General features: G+C 30.0%; 2 protein-coding genes across 4 annotated transcripts; one reads left to right on the top strand and one right to left on the bottom strand.

Moving 5' to 3' along the window:
• Positions 1–4,723: 4,723 nt before the first annotated feature.
• On the top strand, positions 4,724–6,779 carry LOC105125789 (Protein kinase superfamily protein). The gene is made up of 5 exons (XM_011026397.1): positions 4,724–4,975; positions 5,143–5,357; positions 5,453–5,642; positions 5,721–6,112; positions 6,229–6,779. The coding sequence occupies exons 1-5, from the start codon at positions 4,846–4,848 to the stop codon at positions 6,574–6,576; spliced, it is 1,275 nt and encodes a 424-aa protein (XP_011024699.1). The 5' UTR covers positions 4,724–4,845; the 3' UTR covers positions 6,577–6,779.
• Positions 6,780–14,943: 8,164 nt separating this feature from the next.
• LOC105125787 (PPPDE putative thiol peptidase family protein) lies at positions 14,944–18,627 on the bottom strand. 3 transcript variants are annotated; one of them, XM_011026394.1, is made up of 5 exons: positions 18,516–18,627; positions 17,475–17,546; positions 17,253–17,350; positions 16,324–16,640; positions 14,944–15,811 (listed from the first exon to the last, which is right to left on the bottom strand). In XM_011026394.1, exons 2-5 carry the CDS (start codon positions 17,481–17,483, stop codon positions 15,366–15,368), a joined length of 870 nt encoding a protein of 289 aa, XP_011024696.1. In that variant the 5' UTR covers positions 17,484–17,546; positions 18,516–18,627; the 3' UTR covers positions 14,944–15,365. The 3 variants fall into 3 exon arrangements, with proteins under 3 accessions (XP_011024696.1, XP_011024695.1, XP_011024697.1); XM_011026393.1 differs by having other exon boundaries at positions 17,475–17,566; positions 18,516–18,626; XM_011026395.1 differs by having other exon boundaries at positions 17,475–17,552; positions 18,516–18,626.
• Positions 18,628–24,852: the final 6,225 nt, after the last annotated feature.

The raw sequence follows: 24,852 nt of genomic DNA, 5'->3' as shown, positions 1-24,852 counted from the left end.
TTTTCACGGTTTGGTTTTTTCGATTATTATTTGGCTCGGTTTTTTCTGATTTGACTCGTGTTTTTTAGTTTGGGTTTGGTTCAGTTTGATTTTTTTTATTTCAGACTTATAAAACTAAAATCAAACCGAACCAGTCAGTTTTTTCAAAATTCTAATCAATTTAATCGGGTTTTTTCACGGTTTGGTTTTTTCGATTATTTTTTTCAGTTTTTCTCTGTTTTTTTTTTTTTTTGCTCATCGCTGCTTCAACACATCAAAATAATATGGAAACATTAAAAAATATCAATTTGAAGTAAAGAAAAAATAAAAAAATTAATTTTTTAAAAAATATTTTTAAAACATAAAAACAAATAAGATATAAGATACACTTAGTTGATGACTTTTGAAAAAACAAACAATAATAACAGAGAATGAATTATTATTAATTTTTATTAACTATATTTTAAAAGGGTAAAATCTTGTTAGTCAAGTTTAGAAACATTCCTAAATTGAAGCAGGGATTTTGTTTTTTAGTTATCTTGGTTTTTTTTCCCCAGATAATGCTTTAAAATATTTATTTAATTTGATTTTAATTAATTAGGTCGATTTAACTAGTTTAAATGTTATTTTTCATATTAATTTTATGAATTATTGAATATAGAATCTACAAAAACAAAATCAACTCTATGCTTTATGATTATAACATAAGGACTTATAACATTAGGGCAGGAAAGTTCAGTTTTGGGGTATCAAATGCCCGTGAACCTTTCCCAATTTCTTTAATAGCTTGCGGGTCAATGTCATGTGAAGACATAGTCGAGGAAGATTGGGTAAATAAATAATTCATGATTTTTACTTAGTTCTTAGTTGGTTCCTAATTAGTGTTGTATTTGTATCTATTCAGATTTTTAGAAATAAAAAGAATTCATTAGTGATTTTTGTTTTATAAATATTATTCTGTTTTTCCAAAATTATATTTATATTATTCTATAATCTAAATGTTATATTTTTTTTATTTTTTTATTTACGTGGGTGTCCGGGCCAGCTTCCGCGCATCACAATTAATCTCACAGTCTACTGAACACCCTGCAAATCGAATGAATATTTAAAGCACTGCGAGAGTAACAGCCACATATATAAGGACTCAAACTCAAAAACAGTGGAAAGAAATAAATCTTTTTAACCGTCGGGCCAAAACCCTCCATGTAAATATATAATTATTTTTTAATAGACTTTGAAAATGGTAAAAAGTAAAGAGGAAAAGTAAGTGAAAATATATAATTATTACTTATATTTGGAAAACAATGCATTAAGGAATGAGAAGGGAGTGTTTGGCAGTCATAAGAACTCATATCTTTAGTTTGACTTTCTACAAATAAAAAAATAAAAATTCATTTCAAAACTGTCTTAAGAATATATTTATTTTTATATTTTTTTCTTTATTTATCCCACCTAACATTTTTTATCCCTTCTATAATTGTCCTTTTTAGGGCAATATTTATTTATTTAAATGGGTTGAGATGGCATGATTGCAAGGCAAGGACAGGAGTCCATTAGTATTTTAGTGTTGCAATCACTAAGTACAATTTCAAGATTCCAACTACAAAAACGTCCTTTTCCTCCTGTGTCTTCACATGCTAACCAAAGAAGGAAATAGATGGAAGAGAATCTCTTCTCAAGACAAAATAAAAAATCCTTGCATTTAGCACATAAAAGAAGCAATGAGAAAGCATAAAATTTGCATCATGTTGCTTGGCCCTAGGTTCACAATCTCACACACACATACACAATAAATAAATAAATATATGTATATGATAAATTAGATTGGGTTTTGCAGTTTTTTTATATAGTATCTTGACGTGACGTATACGAAATTCTCAAGATTTAATTATTTATTTTGGTTTTTTGAACAAATAATATAGAGTAAATCTTGAAAATCATGAAAGACATCTCTCAATTGAAAATGAAATAGTGTATTATAAAGAATAACAATGTATAGACATTATAGAAAAATATTTTTCATCACAAGGATATAAGTGTAATTTGCATAAAATACAATGACAAAAGTCTTTATGATCAATTTATAAATGAAAGTAAACTAAACAAACTGAATATTTTTTTTGAAAATTATAGTAGCTAAAATAAAAATTTGTCAAAATATCCATTGGTTAGTAATCGTTTTGCAATCAAATAAAGGAATATTGGGAACTTTATATATATACACATTTTCTATTTGAATCATTTTACATTATTAATTTTTCATGTATCTATATTTGCCTTATATTACTCATATTTGAATTCATAAAATTAAATTAAAAACCTTTTCTCCATAGATATAACATTGGTTTTTACGGTATCAAAATTAAAATAGTATTTAGTTACTATTTTAAGTTTGAAAATTTGTATATAGAGGATCTATTCTTGTATATTTTCTGTTTTTATTTTAAAATGTTAAAAATATATTTTAAAATTATAATATAGTTTTTATTTCAATTTTATTATAATTAATATTGATCCCTCTTGTACTCATGCTCTACATAGTTCAATGCACGTCGAATACACAAGTAGACCGGGGCTGGCCATGCCAATTCATGAGCATGGGGATCCCTTCTATTTTATTTTTATTTTTCACAAGAAGTCGCCTGGCCATAGCCAGCTAATGTCTCAAAGGTTTGTTTAACATGGCAGCCACCGCACAGTTAGGCACACAAATTATAATAATAATAATAATAATAATAATAATGTTAACAGTGAAATGCAAATAATTTCAGTATATGTTAATAATTGCTAATAATAATGTGTGTGCCCAGAGTTGGCTGCCATCACTGAAATGCTAACGTTTTTTTCATATATGTTTTTTAATTGTAAACTTGGTTTTTTATATTATTTTTTAATATTAGATTTATTGAGCATTAAATTTTATAATTTATTTTGATTTATTTTTTATGAAATTATCATATTCTCGTTTAATATTAGATTTATTGAGTATTAAATTTTATAATTTATTTTTATTTATTTTTTATAAAGTTATTATTATCTTATGTCCTGAATTGCGAGATTTGCAGGTTAATCGTGTTGACTAGGGTAATTTTTTTAATTATATTTTTTCCCAACTTATCTTTCACTATTAGATTAATTGAGAGTTGAATTTCATAATTATTTGTTTTATTTATTTTCTATAAATTTATCAAAGTTTGATCATAACCTAAGTTGCAAGTTTTACGAATTAGTCAGATTGATTCAATTTTTTTTAATTAAATATTTTTCAGTTTCATCTTTTAACATTGAGTTGGTTGAAAAATGGACTACATTAAAAAAAAAACTTGTAATTGTTTCCTATAAGATTATCACGATGTTATGATCTGAATCACAAGTTACGCTGGTTGACTCAGGTTTTTTTTTATTTTTTTAGTTGAATTTATTTTTAATTTCATCCTTTAATTTTGAGTTGTTGATTGAGAATTAAACTTTATTATTTTTTTTAGTTTTCATTCTATGATATTATCTTAGTATCAAGACCCAAATCACCATTTTAATTAGTTGAATTAGGTGGTTTTTTATATTTTTTTAATTGATATTTTTTAATTTTATCCTTCAATATTATGTTTATTGGGACTTGAGTTTTATAATTTATTTTGATTTGTTTTCTGTGGGATTATCATGATCTCATGATCTATATTTGACAAATTAACCTGAGTTAACTTAACCTTTTATAGTTGAATTTTATTTTTGATTTTATCCATCAATATTGGGTTAATTGAGAATTGGGTTTAAAAAATTTATTTTTTATAGTGTTATTAAGATCTCATGACCTGTGTAGAAAATTTGACAAGTTAATTCAAGTTAATTTGAGTCAATCGAATACGCTGTTATTTCAATGTTTTAAAATTTTATAATCTAATTATATTTTTATTCGTCATCAAAATTATCTTTGAATTTGTTGAGTTAATAAAATCATATCAGGTCAATAATTAAAAAATTCTCCTTAAAAAACATATTAATAGCATTTATATATTTTTTACATCCAAAAAATAATAATTTGATCCACAATGCATCACAAACAATGATATAATATTAGCTATCTAGTTAGCCTTCTTTGTCTATGAATTTATTTTTTTATTTAAATCCAATTCACTATTATATAAAACCTGAACATGATCCAACCATTCTAGGTATAGATCATAGGTTGGATGCATGATAAATTTAAAAAAAAAATCATATAAACAATATTATTTTAGTAATAATAGTAATAAAAAAAAAAAAGTTAATTGATTATAGGTTGAGCCACCAAATCAACTATATAAGTAGTTCAAAGAAAACTGGTTCAATTAAAATCTTGGGTTGATGAGTAACCCACCAAACCAAACCGGGTGGAATTTACAACTACCCCCCTTCAACGGTTTCTAGAATCGTCACAGGCCAGCTCATTCCCCTCCACGCACGGGCAAAAACCTTTCAAAACCTCTCATTCACTTGTCTATCCATTTTCCTCGGAGGCACCAAAAAAAACCAAGTCATTTTCTATTACCTGGCTTTGTCTCTTTGGATTTTCCTGTATCTTTGGTAAAAAATTTCTTATATTTAAATTTTAGGTTGTTGCTACCTAGGTTTAGTTAATCAAGTTTGGAGTTTTTAGCCACCCAACATCCTTGAAATACCATGATGTTCGATATCTTGTGTATCAAACAACAACCTTAATTAATTGTATTCTTTGAGAATTTGGTGTTAATTTGGTTTCATTTCTTGTGAGGATTATCTCCCTTAAAAAATTTTGAAATCTTTTGAGTTTGAGACGACGTCATTGCCCACCATTAATATTTCTTGGAGCTCAAGCTGATAAATTTAGGACATATTTGGCTTTGAAACATGGGTTGCTTTTGTTGTTTTTCATCTAATGAGAATAATGTAGATAGGAGGAGAAATGGTTCAAGAAGATCAGCTCAGCCACCTGCCTATCCTCCTCGGAAAGATCACAATAATATTGCACCACAACCGGGTAGGTTCTTTTGGACATCTCTCTCTACATGCGTTATATATTGAAACATCATGGGATTTTAGGACGAGTGTATGATCATGTCAAGTTAAATGGAATCAATTATCTTTTGGAAAGATTTAATCAATTATATAGACCTTCGAAAGCTCTAATTCTAATATCTTGAACAGAGAATTGCAAGCCAAGACCCCGACCTGAATCTAATGAAAACAAGGATGCTCGTGATCATAAAGAAGCTGCCAACGGTAGCAGTAATGTCATTGCAGCACAAACCTTCACTTTCCGTGAGCTGGCCATGGCCACGAAGAATTTCCGACGGGAATGTCTAATTGGTGAAGGTGGATTTGGTAGAGTTTACAAGGGAAAACTTGACAAAAGTGGTCAGGTATGTTGTTTTTTTTCCATTGATGTCAGCTCAGCACACTCTCTAGCTAGCTTCAAATATAAATAGTGATTCGAGGGACAATTTATTTTATCCAGGTTGTGGCTGTGAAGCAACTTGATAGGAATGGTTTGCAAGGGAACAGAGAGTTTCTTGTTGAGGTGTTAATGTTGAGTCTATTGCACCATCAGAATCTAGTAAATCTCGTCGGATACTGCGCAGACGGGGATCAAAGACTTCTGGTTTATGAGTACATGCCAATGGGATCTCTTGAAGACCATCTACTAGGTACACTAGCTAGTTTTTGTTCATGTTTCTTTCTGCATTATGGAATGCTATAACTATTTGGATATGTACAATTTTCAGATCTTACACCTGAGCAAAAGCCATTAGATTGGTTCTCACGAATGAAAATAGCATTAGGAGCTGCAAAAGGTTTAGAATACTTGCACGATAAGGCTAATCCCCCAGTTATATATCGTGATTTGAAATCATCAAACATCTTGCTGGACAAATTCTTTAATGCCAAACTCTCTGATTTCGGGCTAGCAAAGCTTGGACCTGTTGGGGAAAAGTTACATGTATCTTCAAGGGTGATGGGAACGTACGGTTATTGTGCACCAGAGTATCAAAGAACTGGCCAACTTACAGTCAAGTCAGATGTGTACAGTTTTGGCGTTGTTTTTCTGGAGTTAATCACTGGAAAGAGAGCCATTGACACGACAAGACAAAACAATGAGCAAAATCTAGTTGCTTGGGTAACTAATCTCAATCTCCTTTCCTCTTCTTAATCTGTCAGTCTAGTAACTTATACATATAATCTCAAAAGGGGGTCAAGTGTGCCAACATGTTCGCTTCTAAAACGTTGTCACAGGCACAACCAGTATTCAAGGAACCAAGTAGATACCCAGAACTAGCCGATCCACTTCTACAGGGAGATTTTCCTGTTAGAGGCTTAAATCAAGCAGTTGCAGTTGCAGCCATGTGTCTCCAGGAGGAACCATTGGTTCGTCCACTGATCAGTGACGTGGTCTCTGCTCTTAGTTTGCTTGGAGATGGTCTAGAAGAAGGAGCAGAACCAGCTGCTTCTTTTCCTTCCCCGCCAACCATGGAAACCATTGATAGTGCAAAAGAACGTCAACTAGCTGTGGAAGAAGCCATAGAATGGGGATCAAATTCAAGGCGTATGGCGTCGCAGAGTCCATGGGCTACTGCGTCGTAGATTTTCTTCCGTTTAGATTTTGTATGCATCAATATGGTTGTTTTCCTTGATGCCTCTCTCTCTCTCTCTCTCACTCAAAAGACATTAATTCTTTTATTCTTTCGTTTGTGTTTGATTAATGTCTCGGGACAGAAAGAACAATTACCGAAAAAGATGGAAGCATGTTTGATTGACATAAAGTACAGAGAGATATGTCCTCGCCATTTCCATCTCTTTTATCTTAAGACAGTAACTAAAATACCTTATTGTCTGTTGTGCAATACAAGAATATGCATCATCATGTTACTGCACTCCTCTCCAGAGCAAGCATAATAATGTCAACAAGGAGATGTGATTGTTCAATTTAATCTCATTGAATGATCTTTATACTTTATTAACACGTCTATTGCATTTGTCTGCTCTCTTCAACCTCGGGCTTGAATTTCGTCCTGGGAATAGTATAGGTCTCTGGTGATCAGCGTCCAGAAACACGGGAATAAAAGACGAAAACTCATCAAATAATAGTGCAAGCCTTTTGCCCGCTTCTGTTGCTGACTTGTTTTGATTTTGATGTAAGAGATTCAAAGCTGGAATTAACAGTGTTAATTAAGGAAAGATTACTTGCTAAAGACAAGATACGGCTGGTGGCTGGTGGCTTGCAACTGGAGGCTGGTCGGTTGATGGTTGGGCGGTGACAGCTGGTGGCTGCCTGAGAGAGAACTGAGTCTTGATATTCTACCGATTCATCAAGTTGGTGGTAGAATTTATAGATATTCCGGTTGGCATTACGCCGTTGATACACAACAGCCCTTTAAAGAGAAATGCTCAGTTAGAACATGGAAACACGACTGAATTTGTCTTAGTTACTCTTCCTAGTTAGTGAATGAAGGGAAGAGCTTCTCAACCAACACCAGAAAACACAAGGAGCTCCTTCCGCATGTAACCATGGGCATCGAAGGGCATCTCTAATGGGATGTTATTTTAAAGAGATAAATTGGTAAAATAGTATTTTAAATAGTATAAATATAGTTTTTTTTACTATGTATGTTCTAATGAAAAAAAGCTATTTAAAAAGTATTTTATTAGAGTAGAATAAATAAATGTTTTATTTTTTAATAATTTTGATGTTATTTTTTTTCCATATGTGTAAATTTAATTGATTTATTTTTTTGTTGGTCCTACTTTGTAGTTTTGGCTTTTTTGAAAGAGGATCAAATCAGTGCTGATCCATTTAACTGCTTCTTGGTCATCATTCCATTGCCAAGTTTTATCTTCTTCAAAGATAACATCTCTGCTCATAATTACCTTCTTGGTGATGGGATTATACAGCTTGTATCCCATCCTTCTCTCATCATATCCAACAAATATGCATTTCTCGCTTTTATCATCAAGTTTGGTTCTTCTTGGATCTGGGATCTTTGCATATGCCACACAACCAAAGACTCGAAGATGAGTAACACTTGGTTTATGACCACTCCATGCTTCTTGTGGAGTGACAACTTGCAAACTTCTGGTTGGGCAACAGTTCAGCAAATATACTGCACATGATACAACTTCAGCCCAGTATTGCTTGGGCAGCTTCTTTGCTTTGAGTAGACTTCTTGCCATATCAAGAATTGTTCGATTTTTCCTCTCAGCTACACCATTCAGCTGTGGTGTATAAGCTGGTGTTGTTTGATATCCGATGCCTTGTTGTGTACAAAAGGCTTCAAAGTCATTTGCTGTATATTCTCCACCTTGATCAGATCTCACGGTTCTGATCTTATAGCCACTTTGCTTCTCAACAATTGCTTTAAAATCTTTAAAACAATTGAACACTTCTGACTTCCTCTTCAAAAAATATACCCAAGTCTTTCTACTAAAATCATCAATGAAAGTGAGAAAGTATCTATTTTGTCCAATCGACATAGGCTTTATAGGACCACACACATCTGTGTGTACTAACTCCAGTGGCTTGTTTGCTTTCCAATTGACTTCTTTGGCAAAACTGGATTTGTGATGTTTTCTAAGGACACAACTCTCACAGACCTCTTCTGGATGATCAATGTGGGGCATACCTTTGACCATCTTCTTGCTTGCTAGCATCTTCAGACTTGTGAAATTCAGATGTCCAAGCCTCAGGTGTCAAAGCCATTCTTCACTGTTGGTGATGGCACTCAAACACTTTGCTGCATCATATTGGATGTTTAAAGGAAACATCCTATTCTTAGACATTTTCACATAGGCAATTAATCTCCCATTGTAATCTGTAATTGTCAGATGACAATTCTTCATGTAAAGTGTATAACCTTTCTCCAGAAGTTGACCTATACTCACCAAGTTCTGCTTTATATCTGGGACATAATAGACATCGACGATGTAGCTTTGATCACCATTCTTCAACTTGATTGGGATGTTGCCTTTACCTTTGAATGAAACTTTTGAGGTATCTCCAAAGGTGATAAAACCTTGTATGGTCTCATCTAGATCACCAAATAAATCTCATTGGCCACACATATGATTGCTGGCTCCAGAATCAAGATACCAAATATTCTCTTGATTCTTGTCAAGTCCTTGTTGGACAAATAATGCAGCTGCTCCTCTACTGTTGTTGGCATTCTCTTCTACATAGTTGACTTGCTCACGTATCTCCAGTGGAGCTTTCTTTTGACATTCAGTGCTATAGTGCCCAAATTGATTGCAATTATAACACTGAATATTCCTCTTGTCACGGTTATTGTAACCGCCTCCTCTTCCTCTAGGAGTGAATGTTTGTTGTCCTCGACCTCCTCTAGTGGTGTTTCTACCACCTCTTGCTCTAAAACCTGTATTCCAAGAACCTCTGCCTTGAAATCGTTGAAATTCTCCTCGTGTTTGTTGACTTCTTCCTCGAGTGGTGTATCCACTTGTTGAAGTCTCCCCTTGCTCATATCTGTCTTTGAGAGACAACTTTGCTGGTAAGGCATGCTCAATTGTCTTATCTCCATTTCTTTTTACAATCTTCTACTCATGAGCTTGCAAAGAACTCATAAGTTCATCCATTGTTAACTTCTCCACTTCTTTGGACTCTTCAATAGCGACAACAACAAAATCAAATTTTGGATCTAGGGATCTCAAAATTTTCTCAGTAATTCGAGCATCTGAAAGGGCTTCTCCATTTCTTCTCATCTGATTAACTATCACCATAATTCTTGTGTGATAATCAGAAATGGATTCTAAGGACTTCATTTGTAGCAATTCAAATTCACCTCGTAAAGATTGGAGACGAATCTTCTTTATTATGTTAGCACCTTTGTATTTTTGTTGAAGAGCCTCCCATATTTCTTTTGATGTTTCTGCGGAAGCAATGATTTCAAATGTCGCTTCATCAAGACCTTGATAAATGATAGTCTTTGCTTTGTTGTCTTTCTTTCTATTGGCTTTGAGGACTTGCTTTTGTACCTCTAGTAAAGCATCTTCTAATTCTTTGGACTCTGGTTTATCATAACCATATTGCACAATGTCTATACACTCTTGTGAACCAAGGAATGCCTTCAATCTGATGCACCAACTATCATAGTTGTCTTTGGTTAGCTTCGGGATGAGTGTTTGTGCATTTTCTGTAGTCATTTTGCTCTTTAAATGACTATATGACCTTTTTGGAGTTGCATTTGGCAAAACCGACATCGTAGATGGATTCGGAATGGTCCAAATAATAGGGAACTGGTCTGACTTTGTAGAAAACGGGTCAAAAATGGGGCGAACCGGTCCAAAAACCAATTCGGGTGGTTTGTTGGGTTGAACCGGGAATATTCCAAGGAATATTCTTTTTAACTTTGACTTTAGAATATGGCTCGGAGCTTGGCTTGGCTTCGAAATATGGCTTGAAGCTCGGCTCGGCTTCGGAATATGGCTCGCGGCTTGGCTCGCGGCTTGGCTCGCGGCTCGGCTTGAGGCTTGGCTCAACACGGCTTAAATATGGCGGGCGTGTGTCTCACTCGTCTTCTTCCTCGGGGCGCGTGGGCTACAGTGCTGAAATTTCAGACGGAGAGTGTAGTCCACCCCGTGCTCCGATTGATCTGATTTTTGCACCGATGAGTTCATATTGATGAGCTCTACACTTTGGAATGATCAAAACTTATTTTTGACAACTTTGAAAATTCGGATATTTCCCAAAAATACCTCTGTTTTCTGACGAACGAGGCTCTGATACCAATTGTTGGTGGGAGAAACCACTTGTGGTGGCTTTGAAACACTCGGAAGGGATAAAACACACTCTTTTATTCCAAGAACAACAAGCTTACAATAATGAAAAGTTTGCAATAACAAGCCCTCTTTCTTTCTCTCTAGTGTTTCTCTCAATCTCTCCACACATAATTGCATAAACTTAGCTGCATATTTATACACGAATTCAAAACAAGAAAATTCAACCTTCAAGTGTGAAGGCGGCTGTTGCCGACTGTGTGAAAGCGGCTGGCGGCCGGTGGTTGGCGGCTTACGGCTTGTGACTGGCGGCTGGAGGCTGGTCGGTTGGTGGCTGGACGGTGACAGCTGGTGGCTGCCTTCCTTGACCTTCTGGATTGAGTTTACTTCAACATATACTTTATTAACATGTCTATTACATTTGTCTGCTCTCTTCAACCTCAGGCTTGAATTTCGTCCTGGGAATAGTATAGGTCTCTGGTGATCAGCGTCCAGAAACACGGGAATAAAAGACGAAAACTCATCAAATAATAGTGCAAGCCTTTTGCCCGCTTCTGTTGCTGACTTGTTTTGATTTTGATGTAAGAGATTCAAAGATGGAATTAACAGTGTTAATTGAGGAAAGATTACTTGCTAAAGACAAGATACACTCAATCAAGTAAGGGAATCTGGTGTATAGAGAGGAACTCGTTGTTTAAGAGAGAACTGAGTCTTGATATTCTACTGATTCATCAAGTTGCTGGTAAAATATATAGATATTCCGGTTGGCATTATGTCGTTGATACACAACAGCCCTTTAAAGAGAAATGCTCAGTTAGAACGTGGAAACACGACTGAATTTGTCTTAGTTACTCTTCCTAGTTAGTGAATGAAGAGAAGAGCTTCTCAGCCAACACCAGAAAACACAAAGAGCTCCTTCCGCATGTAACCATGGGCTTCTAAGGGCATCTCTAATGAGATGTTATTTTAAAAAGATAAATTAATAAAATAGTATTTTCAATAGTATAAATATAGTTTTTTTTACTATGCATGTTCTAATGGAAAAAAGCTATTTGAAAAGCTAATTTTATTAAAGTAGAATAAATAAATGTTTTATTTTTTTAATAATTTTGATGTTATTTTTTTTTCACATGGCTAGATTTAATTGGTTTATTTTTTTGTGGGCCCTACTTTGTTAGTTTTGGTTTTTTTGAGAGATATATAGAAATAGTTTTTGTAAAAAAAAAAAAAAGTATTTTAGCATTTTGTTTAGCTTTTCCCTTGGAATATGAAAAACAAGCACAGAAAAACTAAAATATTAATTTTTTATTTTTTGCTATCCATTTAACTTCTCCATTGGAGATGCTCTAAAGGCTCATTAACAATAAAGTTAAAACGTGTGATATTTTAACAATAGTTCATTAAATTATTGTTTATCATCTTGTAGCGGTGACATTTAAAACAAAAATTTGATGTTTAAATTTTTTATTTATTTATTTTTCATGATTGAGCTTTTATGAGTCCAAATTATAGCTTCATTACATGTTTTTTAGGGGTAAAGATTGAATAGAAAGAAAATAGATTAAAGTGACAAAAAAGGATAAAATTGGTGGTAGGAATGAAATTTATTTAAAAATTTCATTTTTTTCCTTTATCTTTTAAAGCAATTAGGTTATCAAGTATTTAAGATTTTTAAAAAATATATTATGATACTAAACTTTATTTTTTTTTCTAGTTTTTTTGAGTGAAGGAAAGAAAAGGAATCTTTGAACTTCGACTTAAAAAAAATGGTTGTCGTTAAAAAATATTTAAACTATCAAAATATATAATTTTTGTATCAAAATATATCATATAGTGAGAGGAATTAAATTAAGTATTTTTTACCTTCAGGAAGATTTGTTATTTCATGTTTTGAGTTGGTTTTTTTATCTTTTTAAAGGCTATGATTTGGTTTAACATGGTTATTAGAGTTTTTCCTAATTATTTTGGATCAAAGATAGATTAAAATGGATTTTTGAAAGGAAAAAATCATGGATCCTATTTTTCCCACCACCATAATGTTGGATTATGGAATCTTAAACAGCATGTCATCTTTAAAAAAAAATACATGTTGTTTGCCTTTTTAACTAAAAACAATACATGTCTAAGCACAGGCCCTTTTTATTTGGATCAGAAGCATGGTTTGACCTCATTTTGTTTAAAACAATTTAAATTAATATTTTTTTTATATATATTTATTAAAAAAATTAATTAATATTTTAATTAATATTCCTTCTCTAAAATTTTTTTTCTTATTTAGCTTTTTTTAATGTTTAATAACAATGATTTTTAATTATATTGGATGTGTTTAATTTGTTAAGAAATTAGTATGACTCATCGATAATTTTTTTTAATGATTTTAATTAGATTTAAGTGTTTTTTTATAATTGGTTGAATATATGCAGCCTTATATAATATTTTTTTAATTTTATATGTGTGTTGATATTTATTATAAATTAATTTTAATTAATAAATTTATTAAACATAATTAGTTAAATAACTCATGTTTTGATATTAAATATCTTGATTTGTCTCTCAATTTTTCCATTTATAATTTTATTTATCATTAATGACTTTTCTTTTATTATTTTTTTTTACATAAGAGTTCATGATTTATTTAATTGGATGCATGCATAAATTTTTTAATGTAAAAAAAATATAATGAAAAATTATAATGTTCAATTTTTTTATCATATATTTGTGTTTTTAATTTAATTATTATTCTTATGATTTCTTCTTCTTCTTTTCATTAACATTTTTATAAAATTTTAATTGTTTTTAATTTCAATCTTCATTACAAGTTGATAATGTATTTTTTTATTTGTATTCTTATTCTTTTAAAAAAAAAATTCTTAATGCTTTTGTTCTTTTTAGTTTAAAAATCAAAATTAAAATTTGATGTTGCCCTTTAATTTATTATTTATTCCAAATTTAAGCTTTATTTTTTTAATTTTAGGTTTTTTATTTTTTTTTTGTTTTTTTATTTTATACTTTAAAATTTTATTTTCTCTATATGTTGCTCTTTAATTTATTATTTATTCCAAATTTAAGTTTTATTTTTTTAATTTTAGGTTTTTTTATTTTTATTTTTTTATTTTATACTTTAAAATTTTATTTTTTAGAGATTAAGCTTTATGATTATATCATGTATAGTACTCATTTGATGATGATGATTTTAAAGTAATTAGATTTTTTAAATGCAAAGATATGGAATGATGATGATTTTGTTTTAAACTCTTTAAAAATGTCAAAACTCATCAAATTCTAGATGATCTTGAGCAGCTTCATCAAATCGACTAGATTTTATCCTATTGACTCTCATCAACTTTAATTTGAAAACAAGCTTAAGCCAAGAGCCAGATCGGACGCTGCATGCATGTTTACACAACCAAACATCCGAGCATCGAGCGCAATGGCAATAGCCACAAACACCAGCACCCGTCACATTCAGGTGACGTCCAACCAAACCAATGATTGACACAAGTCAACATATATTGACTACAAAGATTATCCGATAGTTTTTTGATATTAAATATCTTGATTTGTCTCTCAATTTTTCCATTTATAATTTTATTTATCATTAATGACTTTTTTTTTATTATTTTTTTTTACATAAGAGTTCATGATTTATTTAATTGGATGCATGCATAAATTTTTTAATGTAAAAAAAAAATAATGAAAAATTATAATGTTCAATTTTTTTATCATATATTTGTGTTTTTAATTTAATTATTATTCTTATGATTTCTTCTTCTTTTTTTCATTAATATTTTTATAAAATTTTAATTGTTTTTAATTTCAATCTTCATTACAAGTTGATAATGTATTTTTTTATTTGTATTCTTATTCTTTTAAAAAAAAAATTCTTAATGCTTTTGTTCTTTTTAGTTTAAAAATCAAAATTAAAATTTGATGTTGCCCTTTAATTTATTATTTATTCCAAATTTAAGCTTTATTTTTTTAATTTTAGGTTTTTTATTTTTTTTTTGTTTTTTTATTTTATACTTTAAAATTTTATTTTCTGGAGATTAAGCTTTATGATTATATCATGTATAGTACTCATTTGATGATGATGATTTTAAAGTAATTAGATTTTTTAAATGCAAAGATATGGAATGATGATGATTTTGTTTTAAACTCTTTAAAAATGTCAAAACTCATCAAATTCTAGATGATCTTGAGCAGCTTCATCAAATCGACTAGATTTTATCCTATTGACTCTCATCAACTTTAATTTGAAAACAAGCTTAAGCCAAGAGCCAGATCGGACGCTGCATGCATGTTTACACAACCAAACATCCGAGCATCGAGCGCAATGGCAATAGCCACAAACACCAGCACCCGTCACATTCAGGTGACGTCCAACCAAACCAATGATTGACACAAGTCAACATATATTGACTACAAAGATTATCCGATAGTTAAATTCAGGCAATGTGCCATGTTTTAGCCACAAATATTGACTGGGAAGACGGATCCCGGGCCTAGAATCAGGTGCAGGCCTAACAGTATCTGCCTACATAAAAGATAAATCTGATAGATCATCAGGTTATCATTGTGATGGTGATTTAGAAGTCACATTAACATATGACAGCTACCACGCCACCTAAAATTATCCACTTCCACAATTTCTAGCTCAGTGGCATTGCAGCATTTAGATGACCATATCTTTGCATTACTCTCTTGGTAGCTAAAGCTGCTGCCTCACTTGCACGAAAAGTGCCGGTAGCCATGATCGCAGCGAATTCACGCCCAATCTCCTCCTGTACTTTGTTTCGTGCATCGCCAAGTGGATCTTGAGGATCTCCTCCATTGACTGTAGTCTTCCCTTTGGCTTCTGCAGATTGGACTGTGTCCAATGTCCTGGGCTCGTTTGGTTTGGCATCATCAGATTTGACTTTGACATCAGCCTCTTTAACGATTACTTTTGCGGAAGGGCTAGGACCACTAGCCGTGGATTTATCAACAGTAACTGTTGCAGTCTGTGAAGACTGCGCCATTGAAGGAGGCCTGAATTGTGGAACTTGCGGGACAGCCCCTGCTCTCAGTGTTGACTCCAGATTTTGTATCATGGGCACTACAACATAAACATAAGCATAATATGTTAGGAGTTAGCTGCCACGAGCAGTATGGTTGCATGCGCAATTGCTATCCACTAGCACTATCCCGCCATGATACTTGAGACTTCATAACACATTACTAAGTCCTCTAAAAGAAAACCATTTACAGCTATTAGACCCCAAAAGAGGGTTTTTCTCCTAGAGAATAAGGAAAGGGGTTAAAGAGCATCCATGGACCTGAGCTAGTTCATTCAAAATTCAAACTTCAAAACAAAACAAAAAGCATCCATGGACCTGAGCTAGTTCATTCAAACTTCAAAATTCAAAACAAAACAAAAGGACAAAAAAGGGGAGGAAAGGAAAAGGAATCAGGGTAATTCATTGAAGAACTCTCTCACCCTATCTGTATTTCAATTTGACAGGAGGAGGAAAGTAAATTGAAGAACTCTCTCACCCTATCTGTATTTCGATTTAACAGATGAAGAAAAGTAAAGACTTGCATAATCAAGACTAAGTTAGATCAACTCACTTATAAGAGCACCCATTGGACTGTTCATGACTTCATTGGGTAGCAGAAGAATATATTCTGGAATGGTCACACCCACCAAAAACTGGGCAACCTCATTGCTGAAGTTGTTGCAGTTGTGAGTGAGTAAACTATAAGTTTCGGCAGAGTAACGGGAACTAATTTCCTGCAAATACTCTTCAAATACATCCTGGGGTACATGTGTGATACCCAAATCAACCACTTTAATTGGCGTTCCATATGGAGTTGTTCCAGAAGGCAAATGTTGTATACCTCCCCCAAAGAAGTATTCATTACCATACACCACAACTCCTGTGTGCCTGTGATGAAATACAACACAATAAAGTCAGATACAAAGCCACATAACACTAAAGCTCTACAGCTTGAAGGTTCATAACAACTCATGCAAGACTCTAAAAAAATGAGGTTCAGGATCATTTTACATCCCTGCATAATAGACTGCACAATGTACCAAATGTTGTTAAAGTTAATAAAGAATGAATTACATAGAAGAATTCCCGAAAAAAATAAGTTCTAATTCATATCCCAAAAACAGTTTTAAAATATAAATACAGCTAATTTGGGTACGTCGTCAATGATTAAGGGCAGAAGATGCCAGAGATAGAACAAAACCTTCTCCATCTGTGTATATATTGGAAATAACTGCCCCAGCAAGGGATGCATGCACATAATTCACTTCTAAACTGTTAAAATTATTCCACAGGGGGGGGGCACAAATACCCCACCAAAACAGTTAGCCTTCACTTATCCACCTCAACATTTTTATCGTAAAATGAGGTTTGCTCAATTTCCAATTACACTACTCGCATTCTACTTTATATTAAAGCAAGTACAAGATACATGATCACTGCAAAGGATGTTATTTCGGGCATCGACATTTTCAACGCATCATTCTCATTCAAGAAACTTACCAGATTCCATCAATGGCCTTCCCCAAAAACGCTGTCGAGAGTTGCCGTGCCAATCCTTGGCTGAGATCATACACATTCAAGGTAACCTTGTAACCCTCCTACCATCAGTAAATCAAAGTTCTGACTCAATTACCAATGTAAAAAGCCAATGCCACAACTCACTTGCATACCTCTAATAAAACATGCAATGAAAAACACAGAGCATGACAGACAAAATCTTACCTCAGCCATCTCTCTCACAATATTTCACCACCTATAAGTATCAAAATATTCTGTCAACCAATGAATGATAATCTACTCCTGTCACAATCCAACTGCGCAATCATTCATTTAAAACCAATATGATACAAAATTAGCAAATACCAATTTACAAAAAATCCCAAGCATAACTTGAAAAGTCAGATTTCTTCGGTTTATCCAAAGTTGCAAAGTTGCAGCCGATAATCTCAAATGAAGATGGGGCTATGAGTTCTTTCCATGATAAGCCCTATATATTTATACGGGCAAATGAATTTTGGAAGGTTTGAGAGTGTGGTAATAATTATTTTTCAAAATATTTTTCAGTCATAAATACATCAAATATTTTTTTTATTTTTTAAAACTTATTTTTAACATCATCACTTCTAGATCCAAAAATATAAAAATAAGTTAATTTCATAACAAAAAAATCAATTTTTATAGAAATACTATTTGAAACACAATTTCGAACAGCTCTTTTGTGCATGTTTGACATTATGATATTACGGTTATAACTTTTTAAAAAACACTTCAAATTATAACTTTTTCTCACTGAGTTTCTAAAAGCACAATTATGTTATTTATTAAATATTTTCAAATCTGCGGTGGAAAAAACAGAACGGCACCGCACCGTCGAAGCGAACAGAGCCTCAACTCCCAGTATACCTAATAATTTCTCGAACACGAGTGCGCGAAGACTTCCCACATTGCTACATTCTAGAGTTTACAAGAAGAAAAATAAAAGTATAAACCTAAATTCATTTAATTAATGAAAAAAATTGAAAACAAAAACACAGAAAATCGTATCGTCATTTAGAACAAAAGATTAAACAGCAGCACTTCAAAATTACACAGATCTACAAGGAAAAAAATTAAATAATTAAAAATAAAAATCTAAAAGCCAAAGACACCGGAGAGAAAAGCATCCACGTAGAATTAAACCTAAGATTCAAGTCTTAAATGAAGAAACAAGATAAATCAAAGAAAATAGAAAACTAGAGAGGATAGAAGGGACCAAAGGATTACCTGATGAAAAGCACGACTTTAAAGGAAAGTCTCTCTACCTGGCCTCAACGATGCATACAAGGAAAGGCAGGAGAAGCAATTTATACCATACAACTGGCCTCCGAATCGAGAATCTTCCTCTCTTTTCATCTTCTTCTTCTACGAGTTTCTAGAACTCCCTAGCCAATTCATGCTCGACACGTGGATGGGGTAGGTGGTTCGTTTTTAACTCCTCACGTTTTCTTTGAGAACGAAATGAGATGAAAAACCAAAGTCAAACACTAGAAGTTGACAATATGGAACGATGATGTGTGTTGCATTTCTACTTGAGAGGATAGTTTTTTTATTAATTATAAAGTTTTTTTCAAAAAAAAATAGTGAAATGTACTTATTAAATATAAAATTTATAAAATGCAAATAAGGGTTTTGTTTTAGTTAAATTAAAAATAACAAAGAAATCATAAAATATTGGCTTAATCAAACTAGATTTTTATTTTTATTTTTATTTTTAATATTGAATTTTGTAGGATAAGATTCTGAAAAAATATTAATAAAAAGACTTGCAAACAAAAAAAAACAATAACAAAAAGAATAGGAATAAAACTTAATAAGAAAAAAAAGCACAAGAATTATGAGATTTGAAAACAAAATATTTCAAATAAAATAAATAATAATTAAAAAATAAAGATTACATTTGTTAAATAAAAAAATCATGAGGAGTAAAATTAAAAAAATATTTATAATTTAATAGATAATTTATAAATTAAAAATAATAAGGATGAAATTAAAAAACAAGTTGTAAGGGTCAACTTAAGGTAAAAGACAAAAAAACAATAAAAAACCCCCAAAAAAAAATATAATATAAGAAAACTCAATCACAGAAAAATAAAAACCAACAAACAAACTCAGTTAAAACTTTAAAAGTTAATTTAATCTTTAAAAGTCACACCCCGTGAGATTTTGTATTCAAATTCAACTAAAAAGCTTAATTATTAACTAATTTAATTTTTAAAAAATAAAAAAAAATAATATAAAAAACTCAAGAATGGTTAATTTTTTTAAAAAAAATAAAATAAATAGAAATTAAAAAATAAAATCAAGTTTGAAAGATAAAAAAACTCATAGGGCGTGAAATTGAAAAATATTTATAATTTCATAGATTATTCATGTATTAAAAAAAATAGGGGTGAAATCATTTAAAAATAAATAGTAGAAAAACTACAAAATATTAAAAATAAAAAAAAATGGATAAAAAATAATCACCTTAAAATAAAAAAGCAACATGAATGAACCTTCTAAATTTAGTTTAACATCTAAAACTCACAATAATGATGGAATTGATGAAAAATTATTAATAAAAAAACACTTGTGAAAGATTAAAAAAAAAACTAACAAACAAAATAATGATAAACTTTGAAAGGAAAAAAAACACAAGGAGGATAAAATTAAAAAAAAATGGTGCTAAATAAAATTAGTAGCAATTAAAAGAACACAAACCAAATCTGAAAAATTAAAAAAAAAACATAAGGGTGAAATTAAAACAAATATTTGTAATTTGATGGATTATTTATATATTTAAAAATGATAAATGGTGAAATCGAAAAGTATTTATAATTTAAAAAATTATTTATAGATCAACAAATAGTATAAGGTAAAATTGAAAAGCATTTATGGTTTTGTAGTTTATTCTAAAATAAAAATATAGTAATAAAAAACATATGGACTAAATGTGAAGGAAAAAACCATTGAAGGGGTTGTTTTGAAATTTTACAAGATTAGCACAAAAGTCAAGAAAGAAAAAAGAAAAAGAAGGAAAAACAAAAAATAAATGGTTATCGTTGCTAAACCAACTATAATTATAATATAGGCATCACATCTCCATATATAAGGCACTAAAATCTTAAAAACACTTTTATATAAAACGATGTTTAGTGGTTGTCCACGTGCTGGTATATGAAAGACATGCGTAAACAAAGTTGTTTTAAAAATAATATTTGATATATGGATATTATAATAATATTATTAGGTAATTTTTAAATCTACAATAAAACTAATATAAAATAATTAAAAAATTATTTTAAAAGAGTTGCATTGTTTTTTCCTCTAAGAATACCAAACTAATTGAAGTATTCTAAAAAGGTAAATTAACAAAAGTATCCCTGGATCAAAAGCATCAAAATTATTTATTCAAATGTCAAAGTTGTAATTTTATTGTGCATTAAAAAATAAAAAAAAATAAGTGTAACCTTATGCAATATGTTAAAGATATATGTGTAATGTAAAAACATAATCTCGTCTAAAACCTTAATTCCTTATCTTTATTTTTTTAAAAAAAAAGAAATTAAAAATTACACCATTACAATGAATAAAAAAATGAGTCTCAGACTACTCCTTCAAATTTAGTTAGCATATTAATCTGTGTTCAGCGGTTAATCAATAACAAAAAAATATTAAATGTAAAAAAAATAAAAATATAAAAGATATTTTAAATGTTCTGGTCTAACAGTCAAGTCAAACCTAATAAGTTTGGATTAGGTGGTTATGCTTTAACCCAACACACTGCAGCAATTTTTGAAATAAAAAGGAGAAAATATAAAATCTCTCAATCCTCATGGTCCTCTAAACATCTATAATAAGGTTTTTGGTGCAAACATTTCATGTCTACAATATAGTTCATTGTGCAAATACTTTATGTACATAGTACAAGCATAATATTTTTTTTATTAAAAAATATTTAAATTACCCTTAAATATCATAAACATAAATGCTAATTAATTTTTTTAATGTGTTTTTTTATATAAAAATATTAAAACTATCATTGAAGTATTTTTAATAATTTTTTTATAAATATTTTTATTTTTTATAAAAAATAATTAAAATGAAGTATTTTAAACATAAATGCTAAAAAAATTATAAATGTTTTTCTATTTTTTATATTAAAAAATTAAAATATTAATAAAGTATCATAAATAGAGATCCTAATTAATTTTTAAAAATTATTTTTTTATAAAAAAATTTAAACCACCATTGAAGTATTCTAAATAAAAATATTAATTGTTTTTTATATTTTATATTTTTAATAATAATTAATAAACTACCTTTGAAGTATTCTAAATAATTTTTTTATAATTGTTTTCTATTTCTTATAAAAAAACATATAAATTGCCATTGAAATATCCTAAATAGAAATGCTAAGTAATTTTTTTTATAATTATTTTTTATTTTAATAAAAAATTTAAATTACCTTGAAATGTCCTATATATTTTTTTTTATAAAATAAAATATTTAAACTACCTTTAAGTATCCTGAATAGAAATGCTAATCAACTTTTTTATAAAAACAAATTTGATTTACCCATGAAGTATCCTGAATATTTTTTATTAATAAATGTTTTCTATTTCTAATATAAATAATATTTAAATTATCCTTAAAGTATTTCAAATACAAATGTTAATTAATATTTTTTATAATTTTTTATTTTTAATAAAAAATTATTTAAACTACTCTTAAAGTATCTTAAACAGAAATGCTAATTAATTTTTTTATAATTTTTTATTTTTTATAGAAAGATTTGTGCTACGCTTGAAATATATTTAAAATATATTTAAACTACTCTTGAAATATCATGAACATAAATTATAATTATTTAAAAAAAAAAATTAACTGCCCTTGAAGTATTATAAATGATTTATATTTTATATTTTTATATAAAAATATTAAACCACCCTTTAAATATCTTAAATAAATATCTTAATTATTTTTTAATAAATGTTTTATTTTTTTTAAATAAATCTAGCAGTTATACTAGACCCAAGAGCTTCCAGTAGTCTTGGATATAGCAGGTATGCCAAACCTAGTAGCCTGAGGTCTGGCCTGAGGGTTTAACGGTCAAGCCACACCCCATAGCCTCGCCCCATGGGTTTAGCATTACAACCAAACCCAATGATCTTGGATCTAACAGTCATGCCTTAACCCAACACGCGTCAACAGCTTTTGCAACAAAGAATAGAAAAGGCAACGCCCCTATATTCCATGAACATCTACAATATAGTCCACAGTGTAAACATTTTATGAATATAGTGTGGTTCACAGTGCTTTTGAAATAAAAAATAGAAAAGACAATATTTACAGTGTGGTTTGCAATATAAAAACTCTATATCTACAGTGTAATTCACGATGTGATGAGTCCATGTACATAGCACTTGCACATTTTTTTTCATGCATTTTAAAGCATATTATAATGTTTGCCTTATGCTTGCTTTTACCTGCCTTCAACCTCCTTACCTAGTCACTGAATTATAAAGTTATGTTTATGCTTTATTTTTATCTTTGTTTTATGGGTTTTTTCTATGATACCATAGTTTTTAAAACCAATTTGGTTTGGCAGGTTGACTCGAGACCTGGATGATCCAGAACCAAAATTAAGATGGGTTAACTATTTGTTTTTCTAAAAAAAAACGATGTCATTTTCATTTATATAAAAAAATAGAATCCATCTTGATCAAAACTTGTGACATAGACCACGAATCAAGTTAACCACCAAACAGGGTTTAAAGGTTTAAAAATCATGGTAGTCACAAATCTCCTTTTATGATCCTATTCTCTCATTAGTTTTATTTTTTTGTCGTGTCACTTGTTTAGATCACTTTTTTTAAGATTTGTACTTTTTTTAGTATTTACTATTTAATTTGTCCACACTCCACCGCTAGCCCAACTATGTTTTTAAAAATATAAAATAAAAGTTATTAAGAGCGTGAAGATTTTTTGGCAATGCTATAAACCCAGGTAAGATGATAAGTCTTTAACAGCTAGCTTGATTTAAATTGATTTATTTAATGGGTTTAAAGGAAATCCAAATGATCTTTTTTTTTAATTTTTAAAAATCAATATTGAACGATAAAATTAAAAAAATATATAAAAAATAAAAGAGAAATATAGCCATGTAAACTTTTGAAATTAGTAATCTAAGATATTAAATCAACAATACCATATATGGAAAAGTAGTTAAACTCAATTCTCAATAAATTTAATATTGAATGATGAATTATTACTATTATTATTCTTACTAATTTAACATAATCATTACAACTATCATCATTACTATTATTACAAACAAGTAATATCATAATTATTGCTAGTATTATTATCGTAATTACTGTTATTATTATCATTATCGTTATTATTATTGTTATTTATACTGTTGTTACGATTATTGTCACTAATACTATAATTAATAATATTATTATTTTTATTCTTATTATCGTCACTATCACTATTATTATCATTATCGCTATTATTATTATTATTATTACAACCATAATTATTATAATTATAATTATCTCCACTGAAGGGTAAAAAGGATAATCTTACTATATTAAATCAACAATAATAGTGTTCTTGTCCTGCCATTAGTTTTAGTTTTTGTCTCGTCACCTTATGTTTGTGTTTGCTTTTCAATTGTCCAAATAAAAACCATAGGGATGTTTTTATCAAAAATCAATACTACAGGGAGCTCTAGTGTCATGAGTTGAATCTAATAAAAAAAATGAATAAAACCAAGTTTTAATTGTTTAAATCTCCTTGTAAATTAAATAAAAAAATCATATGGATGTTTTCCATTTTTCAATAGGGTATTTGGTGAGTGCAGACAAAATTGAACTTTTTTTTGAAAAAAAAAAATTCAGAACATGCATTAGTGAGAAAATTTACATAACTTGTTGATTTTTTGTTAATTTTTTATGGATTATTCCCAAGAACTAATTTTTTGAATGTAGAAGAAAAAAACTTCTACAATAAATCTTGATTGAGTAAAAACATTATAAAAATATAAAAACTCTCTTTCAAGCTATATAATAAACACCTTTCAAGAAACAATTAGAGCCTTCCAAAGACTTTTCATGTGCTAAGTTTCGTGAATGTGGATGGAGATTAAAAAGAAAAGTAAGCAAAGCTTGCTTGCAAAATAAATAAAAATGAACATTAAAGAATATATATATATAGAAGATCTTGTTATTTATGGTATGTACAGGAAAGTGAACAAGCTAGTATTCCACAATGTTGTATTGATCCGTGTGCGTGCGTGGGGAGTTTGAATTTAATATCATAACATAAATTTAAATGTACAAATGCTTTATAATTTTCAACGATGCTATATAGTCCTGGCATGGTATTCAAGATCATGAGATGTTGACATGATTTTCAAGGTTGTTATTGTGAGATATCTTAGCATAATCTTTATGACTGTGAGGTATCTTAGAATGATCTTCATAATTGACTTGCCTAACACGAAGATAATAAATAGTTTTTAATAAAGAAATAATAATGTCACTTCTTGTAATAAAAGTCAAATAAATTTTGT

The sequence above is a fragment of the Populus euphratica genome, unplaced genomic scaffold, assembly GCF_000495115.2.
Source record: "Populus euphratica unplaced genomic scaffold, PopEup_1.0 scaffold58.1, whole genome shotgun sequence".
In the NCBI taxonomy this organism is placed as follows: domain Eukaryota; kingdom Viridiplantae; phylum Streptophyta; class Magnoliopsida; order Malpighiales; family Salicaceae; genus Populus; species Populus euphratica.
This window is presented reverse-complemented; position numbering and strand designations above follow the sequence as displayed.

Bases quoted from the DNA above. Each gene is read 5' to 3' on its own strand.
- LOC105125789 (XM_011026397.1), top strand. From the start codon at position 4,846: ATGGGTTGCTTTTGTTGTTTTTCATCTAATGAGAATAATGTAGATAGG. The intron at 5,643-5,720 runs GTACACTAGCTA...TACAATTTTCAG, and splicing joins TCTTGAAGACCATCTACTAG to ATCTTACACCTGAGCAAAAG. The intron at 6,113-6,228 runs GTAACTAATCTC...ACGTTGTCACAG, and splicing joins AGCAAAATCTAGTTGCTTGG to GCACAACCAGTATTCAAGGA.
- LOC105125787 (XM_011026394.1), bottom strand. The intron at 16,641-17,252 runs GTAAGTTTCTTG...ATTTCATCACAG, and splicing joins AAGGCCATTGATGGAATCTG to GCACACAGGAGTTGTGGTGT. The intron at 15,812-16,323 runs GTGAGTTGATCT...TTTATGTTGTAG, and splicing joins TCCAATGGGTGCTCTTATAA to TGCCCATGATACAAAATCTG.